Source organism: Macrobrachium nipponense, chromosome 29 (genome assembly GCF_015104395.2).
Source record: "Macrobrachium nipponense isolate FS-2020 chromosome 29, ASM1510439v2, whole genome shotgun sequence".
Lineage (NCBI taxonomy): Eukaryota > Metazoa > Arthropoda > Malacostraca > Decapoda > Palaemonidae > Macrobrachium > Macrobrachium nipponense.
This window is the reverse complement of record NC_061092.1, coordinates 4,539,948-4,549,947: the sequence shown is the minus strand read 5'-3', so window position 1 is coordinate 4,549,947 and position 10,000 is coordinate 4,539,948. Positions and strand designations below refer to the sequence as shown.

At 40.6% G+C, this 10,000-nt stretch overlaps 1 protein-coding gene across 1 annotated transcript in view; it reads left to right on the top strand.

The window, feature by feature from the left end:
- The window catches only part of LOC135205996 (neuropilin-2-like), an 86,586-nt gene that overhangs the window by 67,365 nt on the left and 9,221 nt on the right, over nt 1-10,000 (top strand). Inside the window, exons 3-5 of the mRNA XM_064237167.1 lie at nt 2,896-3,048; nt 3,739-3,861; nt 4,239-4,329. Of these exons, the coding sequence (XP_064093237.1) occupies nt 2,896-3,048; nt 3,739-3,861; nt 4,239-4,329 (367 nt within the window). The remainder of the gene's footprint in view (nt 1-2,895; nt 3,049-3,738; nt 3,862-4,238; nt 4,330-10,000) is intronic.

Sequence of the window (10,000 nt, the reverse complement as noted above, 5' to 3'; positions counted from 1 at the left end):
CCCACCTACATATTCAAAACTAATCCATTTTTCCTTTTGTTACTGCCTAAAGAAAAAACATTTAACCATTTTTCTTTCATATTATTCTTTTACATTATTTGGTTTTATTATGAGCGGCGGTCTGGAACTGGCTAAAACATTCCTAGATGTAATCAGTCAAGTGAGAACTAGCCCCCACCCCCCCAAGGAAAAAACATGATTTGGTTTATGGCTGCCCAGGTGTGATGTGGTGTGAAGCTACGTGAAGGAATTCCAGAGCGGGAAAAGAAATATAAAATTAAGAAGTTGCAGAAGAAAAATAACAGAGTAAAACGAACGCGACAAATAAACGAAATCTGAAAATCAATGTCAAGTGATTTCGGGAATTGTCCAGCCCGGTCATTTAAAGGCTGGAAGCTGGTTTATGATTATCTATTTTAGGCTAAGGACTTAGATTTTTATGTCGTGGCCTTGTTTTTTCTCTTTAAGATTGCTTAAATGCATTTTTTCCCTGTTTTTAATTAGTTACGCAAAACCTTAAGAGTTTTCCGCCCACACTCATTTGAGGATTGGTTGGATTGATTGATCTGTTTACACTGTCTAGCGTTGCATTGCCTGTGTGGGTGCTACGATGAAACCATACTTCGAAGGAGTCTCTCTCTCTCTCTCTCTGAATTATTTCTACAAGTTTAAGTCTACTGTACGAGCTAAATTGCTGGTGAGGAGGCAGTTTGGCAATGGTGATCGAGAGAGTAAGAAATTAACTTAACTTTTTTAGACGTGAGAATAGAATAGATTGATTATATTACATACAGTGAAGAGATTAATGTAAAGATATACAGGGATTAGGTTATGGCAGAGAAAAACGGCATTCAGGAGTGTGTAATGGTTCTCTCGTCTTGCCAGAGAAGCATTTTTACTTTTTTACCAAAAATTTGCCTCCTGTTCTGAAGTACTAATAAATCATGGTCCTTCGTTTTCTGTCGCCCACTCGTTTTCTAAACATATTAGAGGGCGGCTTGAATAAGGTTAAGGTCGTGAGTGATTTATTAATTTCATCTTAGAAAGGGTATCAGATACGACTATGAACCTGTTATAATAGGACCTGTATTTTTCAAAAGTAAATTTTACATTCTTAGTTAGACTTTGATTAATGAAGTTCAGCACATTTTATTCTCAAATGCTGACGAAAATTTTGACCTGAATAAAAAATGGGTAATAAAGAAACTAATCCTCTTGATTGTGGGTATTGTACTTTTATCAAAATGTGTTAGATTATCGTTGTGTAGGCGTGAGATTGTTAGGGAACTTAAATATAAATAAGTCTTCGTTACACTTAAGAATCCGGGCTGGCAAAAGCAGAATTGTTACTGAGGAAACAAACTCCTTCGATCGCACCTTTCTCCTGTAGTTCTGTAGTGGCCAGAATTTTGCGACGAACTTCTAAAATCCCGAATACCGTTGAAATTGTCTCTTTGAAAACGTTTTTCTTCCAGATGTGTATCAGAAGTCTGAAATGAAAACACATAAGTTACCACATTATCTCATTATCTCTCGCATTTCTTATTTTCTATCTTGAATGACATCATATCCGCGTTGGTGGCCCATCACCAAAATCTTAGTTATCACTCGAATGACCAATGACATCACCTGTTTTCTCACGTTGCATGTTGATGATGTCCTTAAGCATATGCCTTGACCGGTGTATAAAAGGTTCTGTTTTGCACGAGCTGAGCCGATGATGTCATGCTGTTTCAGTCTCCGAGATGTCTTTTTAAGGTTACGGTGGCACCGGTGACATCATGTTTTCGACCAATAAGGTCTTGCCCTGTCACGAGTCTGTCCACTGACATCATGCATCGGTTATCCATTAGAGGAGACTCAACTGCGCCTAAGCCCACATCCATGTGTCCGCCATCTTGAAGAGTGACGTCATTGAAGAAGGAGAAGAAGAAGGCCACTGGTCAAAAACTCAGATAGTCTGTCCGGTGTTACCCGTTTATTTATTTGGAGAAGGAGCGAGGAGACGGCATTAATTTTACCATAAATGGGAAAGACCACATTAGGCAACGAGAAGCAGAAGTCACGGAAATTCAATTTGGATGTGAATAAAAAAAAAAATGGCGTCTCGATCTTTTGGCGCGCTCGGTCGAGAGAGCAGAGCCCGGAGGGAAACGGAATTCTTTCGAACCGCGGACAAATTTCGGTCAAAAGGTCCCTCACGTTTCGGCCCTGCGTAGGCACCGCGGCTTCTGCTGTTAGCCGTTTAATGAAAGCTGTCGGACTTGTATAATACGTCATATATCCCGGAGTCATGTCCTTAAAACACTCGTGGAGTTGCTGCGTGGTTTCCAGTTGGCGCCATCTTGGCGAAGTCTCTCTTTCAGAGGAGGGTCGTGGTCTTCGCTGCTCGAGATCAGTTTTGCGGTCTTTGTTTAGATTTTTAAAATGCGTAGCTGTTTATTATTATGTCCTTTTGTATATGTGAAGGTTGTTTGTAAGTATTGTAAAAGAGATAGAAGGTAATATGTGAAACTTTTACAATGATCATGAACACCCCCCCTCTCTCTCTGTCTCTGTCTCTCTCTGTAATATATATATAATTGCACTTTTAAATAGTTTTAGTAAATACAGAAGAGTTAAGGCCATGATCAAGAATAAGATGATGAAAACGAAATAATGAAATAATAAATCAGCCTAAAAGTTGAGACCACCAGAGAGAGAGAGAGAGAGAGAGAGAGAGAGAGAGAGAGAGAGAGAGACAAAGGCGGGGTGGGGAGGGGATGGGGGCCATGAACCCAGACCAACGTAAGTAAACAGAATGAATAATTTACTTCCATCCATCCATCCATATTAAATCCTGGAATGATCCAAAAGCAACTCACAGCTAAATTAGAATTTCATTTTGCGTTCCAGGCGTCATACGCGAACCCAGCTGCTACTACTCCTTCGAGAACGAGGCGGGCTTCCTGGAATCGCCCAATTTCCCTAACCAGTATCCTCCAGGTCGAGACTGCTGCTACGATATAGCCAGGCCTTCTCGCAGGCACTGCGGCGTCAAGCTGACAGGTGAGATAATTCTCTGTTGATCGCGAGTCACTTGGGTTCTGTGAAACGTCACACTGTGAACTGGATCTTTAAATTTTCCCATTGTGAGTAAAGTATATTTTTTTTATGACTGAACAATACTCGAGTTACGTATAATAAGTTACTTTTAGTTCTGTCGTTTACGTGAATGGAGACGCCACTGGATTTACTTTATACCTTTATCTGGTAGTTTTTTAAAACTGTCTCCATCATATTAGCTCAACGTTAAATTAGCTTAGCTTAACAGCTTAGCATTTGTACAATTTTTGAGAAGTCCTAACGAATGGGGTTTATGATTAAACGAATTCTAAGGCATCTATGATAAAGACTCACTTTTGGTGGAGACTGAGCACGGAAAGATCATCTGGAGCTATACTCATCATCGACTTGTTGTCAAGATTACACATGTAAATCCTATGAAAATTTAAACTTAGCAGTAAGATTACTTAACAGAAACCCATCAAAAACTAGAGTCAACATCAAGATTACATACGAAAATACTGTTATAAGTTGCACTTAATAGAAAAAACCCACAAGAATCTAATCTTAACAACGAGACTACACACAACAGTCCTTTCAAAGGCTGCCCGTATCATTATTATTATTATTACACGGTTAAATCTCTCCAGAAGCTTAATATATGTATATATTTATTTTATTTTTTCCCCACAGTAATCTCCCTGGACGTAGGAAGAGGAGAGGAAGAAGGCTATTGCCAAAGGGACTGGTTGACGCTTCCCTCCTGCGTGCCCGAGACGGGCACGAGGATATGTGGCAACAATACCGGTCAAGTCTGTAAGTACCCGAGTAATTCGTCTGGCTTTATTCAGGGTTCTTGAATGCTCATAAAATTTTTGTTTGAATAAATCTAATTTATTGGCCTGCGTGAATATCAAATCGTCTGTTCATAAGTAACAAGAAGTATGGTTTCTACGTCTCACTTTCTTCGGGTGGAAAAACCGTGAGGAATGCTTGTTATCGACTGAAATGGCTAACTGTGAGTTGCTATTAAATCTAGATAATTAATGATAAGATAACCGAGGAGAGAAAACGAGCAACGGGCTCATATGCAGGTGGATGTGGAGAATACTCGATTGTGCCTTTAATATCACCACAACATCATGGCGCCTCTGAGGGCAATTGCATCGTAATTCACTCCCGTTTCCTTTCAGACCAGTACCTGTTTCAACCAGGAGCCTCTTCGATAAGGTTCGTCTTCCACGCCGGCGAGAGGAACGAGGGGCGTAAAGGATTCAGAATAAGGTAGGAGATTCCCTCTTAAGAGTAATTAAGCTTCTAATATAGAACGTGTCAACAGTATGGCTTATTTGTACTTTTTGCTTATAGCATAATTATACGTATCGCGATTATGCAGCGTTATGAGATGAACTAGTGGATACTGCCAGGTCGATCTGTCTGTAACTAAAATAGTTTGTATATGTGGGTGTGTGTGTCTGTCTGTAATGCTTTATAGTTCTAAGTATTTTGATATTAGGTTTTATAGTTAGATAAGACATTTCTTGTTCCCTTTTGATACTATGAATTCTAGTAAAATGTTTTTTTAATCATGATAGGAATAATTTCCTAGCATATTTTATACTGTAAGAAAATTATATTGTTTTTTTAATCATGATAAGAATAATTTCTAGCATATTTTATACCTTTAGAAAATTATATTGTTTTTTTAATCATGATAAGAATAATTTCCTAGCATATTTTATATTGTTAGAAAATTATATTGTTTTTTTAATCATGATAAGAATAATCCCCTTTCATATATTATTTTTAGTTAGAAAATGGATCGTAGTAAATAGTTTTAGCAGTATTTTTTTTTTTTTTTTTTTGTTTTTTTTTTTTTTTCTTTTTTTTTTTTTTTTTTTTTTTTTTGCTCTATCACAGTCCTCCAATTCGACTGGGTGGTATTTATAGTGTGGGGTTCCGGGTTGCATCCTGCCTCTTAGGAGTCCATCACTTTTCTTACTATGTGCGCCGTTTCTAGGATCACTCTCTTCTGCATGAGTCCTGGAGCTACTTCAGCATCTAGTTTTTCTAGATTCCTTTTCAGGGATCTTGGGAGCGTGCCTAGTGCTCCTATGATTATGGGTACAATTTCCACTGGCATATCCCATATTCTTCTTATTTCTATTTTCAGATCTTGATACTTTATCCATTTTTCCCTCTCTTTCTCTTCAACTCTGGTGTCCCATGGTATTGTGACTCAATGAGTGATACTTTCTTCTTGACTTTGTCAATCAACGTCACGTCTGGTCTATTTTGCACATATCACCCTATCCGTTCTGATACCATAGTCCCAGAGGATCTTTGCCATGATCGCTTTCTATCACTCCCTCTGGTGGTGATCGTACCAACTTATTACTGCCAAGGTAGCTGATGTTTCTTGCCACAGGCTCCAGTGGAGGGCTTTTGCCACTGAATCATGCCTCTTTTTGTACTGGTTCTGTGCAAGTGCCGGGCATTCTCTTGCTATTGTTTGGTTTATGGTTTCATTTTTCGTATTGCACTTCCTACATATGGGAGAGATTGTTATTCTTCCCGTCTATCGTTCTTTGAATATTATTTCTGTCTATCGTTCTTTGAATATATCTGGTTTTTAGGGCCTGATCTTGTGCCGCGTGTTATCATTCCTTCAGTTTCCTTCTTGAGCTCTCCCCTCTGTAGCCCATTTGCCATGTGATTCGATCGCTGGCTAGTTTCCTTTAGCTCTGTCTCATGTATTGTCCGTGCATTGGTTTGTTGTGCCAGTCCTCTGTTCTGTCTGTCATTCTCCTGTCTCTGTATATTTCTGGGTCTTCGTCTACTTTTATTAGTCCTTCTTCCCATGCACTCTTTAGCCACTCGTCTTCACTGGTTTTCAGATATTGCCCCAGTGCTCTGTTTTCGATGTTGACGCAGTCCTCTACACTTAGTAGTCCTTCTCCCTCCTCCTTCCTTTCGTGTTATGTATAGTCTGTCCGTATTTGCTCTTGGGTGTAGTGCTTTGCGTATTGTCATATGTTTCCTGGTTTCTGTTATCTATGATGCGTAGTTCTGCCTTCGACCATTCCACTATTCCTGTGCGTATCTGATTATGGCACTGCCCATGTGTTTATGGCTTTATTGTATTTCTGGCGTTGAGTTTTGACTTGAGTATCGCCTTGAGTCTCGCAATATATTCTTTCCTGATCGTGTCCTTCATTTGTTGGTGTGTTATATCCCCTCCTTCCTTATTATTCCCAGGTATTTGTATCCTGTCTCATCTATGTGTTTGATGTTGCTCCCATCTGGTAGCTTATCCCTTCAGTTCTCGTTACTTTGCCTTTTTGTATGTTGACTAAGGCGCATTTTTCTATTCCAAACTCCATCCTGATGTCCCCAGATACAATCCTTCCAGTCTGGATTAGGGTATCTATTTCCTTGATGCTCTTACCATACAGCTTGATGTCGTCCATGAACATCAGATGGTTGATTCTGTTTGCCTCTTTTCTTGAGTTGGTACCCGGCATCCATCTTCTGTAGTACTTTTGTCATGGCATCATGGCTACTACGAAGAGTAGTGGGGACAGTGAGTCGCCCTGGAAGATCCCTCTCCTGATATTAACATCTGCTAGTCTTATTCCAGAGCTTGTAAGTATTGTATTCCAGTTGCGCATTGTATTTTTTGAGGAAGCTGATGGTGTTTTCCTCTGCCCCATATATTTTCAGGCATTCTATTAGCCATGTGTGTGGTATCATGTCGAAGGCTTTCTTATAGTCTATCCATGCCATGCTTAGGTTGGTTTTTCCTTCTCCTACTGTTCTTCATTACCATTTTGTCTATCAGTAGCTGGTCTTTTGTGCCCCTACACTTCCTTCTGCAGCCTTTCTGTTGGTGGGGGATGGTGTTTTGTTTCTCCTCTAGGTAGTTGTATAGCCTTTCACTGATTGATACCTGTTGTTAACTTCCACATTTTTATTGGTAGGCCAGGTGATAGGCCTGTAGCTACTGGCGTATATTTCCCTTACTCTTGTCTTTTTGTACTAAGGATGTCTTCCTGTGGTCATCCATTTGGGTGCATGGTGATTTGAGATACAATGCTGGAGTTGTTCTGCTATTCGTGGGTGTAGGGCCTTGAAGTTTTTGAGCCAGTATCCATGGAGTTCATCGGGACCTGGTATTTCCATTTTGGCATTTTCTTTAGTTGGTGTCTGACTGTGTCTGTCTTGATCTCTGTGAATCTTTGTTTATTCTCCCTGTTTCTTCTTCCTTGACTTCCTGGAGCCATGTTGCATGTTTGGTGTGTGATACCGGATTGAGTTCCTCCTTGTTTTCCTGCTTCTCTTAGCCTTTTTTCTGCCATCTCTTTCAGTTTACTCAAGTCAGATCTCATCACCATGATTTGCTTTTCCAGGCGCCTTTTCCAGTGAGGTTGCTGTTTTTGGTTTCTGCTGGGTTGGTTGTGCTGGTGGTGTTGGTGTGTTCGAATCCCCATCAGTTTTTGCTACTAATCTTGCTCCTGCATATGCCAAGTTATTTGTTTCTGTGATACTTGGCCCGTGGTTTGTGTATTTATGACCCATTTATCATTGACCTCACTTGTTTTCTCCTAATTTCTTGGTGTTTGTAGGCTTTTCATTGGATTGGGGATCTTTTGTCAATTATTTCATTGACCCACTTGTTTTCTCCCTTAATTTCTTGGTGTTGTGGGCTTTCATGGGAGGGGATCTTTGTTTCTCTCTGTATCTGGCTCCATCCATGTCCAATCTTTTTTCTACCCATTCCGTCCTCTCTGTTACTTCGTCGGTGTTTCTTTGTGTGTCGTTGTTTGATACCTCATCATCCCTGTCGTCTTCTGTGGCATCGTCTCTCAGTTCGTCTTCGTGGAATTCGTTGTCGTGTGACATTTCCCTTTCCAGTTCTTCTCTTTCTGTTAGGGAGAGCCAGTTCTTTTTCTTTATGTTTCTTACTTGGTCTGCCAGCCTCTGCTCTGTTTGGGGGGTGTTATTCCTCTCATTCCAGATGTTGACCCACCTTCTTCTATATCCTCTCTCCGTCGGGTTGCTTCTTAGTAGCATCTCCATATTTCCTTATTTTCTTCTCTTGTCCATTTCTTCCTTTTTGCTTCTGTAGCTCCAATCTCAGGCTGTTGATTACTGTCGTTGTAGTGGTCAGTTGCTGGATGATGACCTCCAAGTACCTGACCGTCTTCCCCTTCAATTGGGTTGAATACCTGGTTGCCGGACGAAGCTCCTCTGTTGCCAGAGGTTCCATTTACGTCGTTGTCGTTTTTATTCCTCATTTCTTTCCATCATTGCTGAAGTTTTTGCTATTTAACCCATAGCTGTAAATGAGTATCCATCAGGGATATGTACTCATTTACAGCTGAGTACTGAGGAAATTATGGTAAAGATCCTTTCCCAAGGATCAACGCCGAGGAGAGCGGTCACCCATCCAACGACTGACCAGCCCCCCCATGTTGCTTAACTTAACTATCAGTCCATTGACGACTAACCCCACTCTGCCCATGGCGGCCACATTTAGCAGTATTATTATTATTTTATTTTATTTTATTATTTTTTTTTTTTTTATTTTTTTTTTTTTTGCCTTCTATCTCAGTCCTCCAATTCGACTGGGTGGTATTTATAGTGTGGGGTTCCGGGTTGCATCCTGCCTCCTTAGGAGTCCATCACTTTCTTACTATGTGTGCCGTTTCTAGGATCACACTCTTCTGCATGAGTCCTGGAGCTACTTCAGCCTCTAGTTTTTTCTAGATTCCTTTTCAGGGATCTTGGATCGTGCCTAGTGCTCCTATGATTATGGGTCGATTTCCACTGGCATATCCCATAATCCTTCTTTTTATTCTATTTTCAGATCTTGATACTTATCCATTTTTTCCCTCTCTTTCTCTTCAACTCTGGTGTCCCATGGTATTGGACATCAATGAGTGATACTTTCTTCTTGACTTTGTCAATCAACGTCACGTCTGGTCTGTTTGCACGTTCACCCTATCCGTTTCTGATACCATAGTCCCCAGAGGATCTTTGCCTGATCGTTTTCTATCACTCCCTCAGGTTGGTGCTCGTACCACTTATTACTGCCCAAGGTAGCTGATGTTTTCTTGCACAGGCTCCAGTGGAGGGCTTTTGCCACTGAATCATGCCTCTTTTTGTACTGGTTCGTGCAAGTGCCGGGCATTCACTTGCTATGTGGTTTATGGTTTCATTTTTCGTATTGCACTTCCTACAATATGGGAGAGATGTTATTTTCGTCTATCGTACTTTGAACATATCTGGTTCTTAGGGCCTGATCTTGTGCCGCTGTTATCATTCCTTCAGTTTCCTTCTTTAGCTCTCCCCTCTGTAGCCATTGCCATGTGTCATCGCTGGCTAGTTCTTTAGTCTGTCTCATGTTTTGTCCGTGCATTGGTTTGTTGTGCCAGTCCTCTGTTCTGTTTGTCATTCTCCTGTCTCTGTATATTTCTGGGTCTTCGTCTACTTTTATTAGTACCTTCTTCCCATGCACTCTTTAGCCACTCGTCTTCACTGGTTTTAGATATTGCCCCAGGTGCTCTGTTTTCGATGTTAACGCAGTCCTCTATACTTAGTATCCTCTCCCTCCTTCCTTCGTGTTTAATTTTTGTAGTAGTCTGTCCGTATTTGCTCTTGGGTGTAGTGCTTTGTGTATTGTCATATGTTTCCTGGTTTTTCTGATCTATGCTGCGGAGTTCTGCCTTCGTCCATTCCACTATTCCTGCGCTGTATCTGATTACTGGCACTGCCCATGTGTTTATGGCTTTTATCATATTTCCGGCGTTGAGTTTTGACTTGAGTATCGCCTTGAGTCTCTGCATATATTCTTTCCTGATCGTGTCTTCATTTGTTGGTGTTTTATATCTCCTCCTTCCATTATTCCCAGGTATTTGTATCCTGTCTCATCTATGTGTTTGATGTTGCTCCC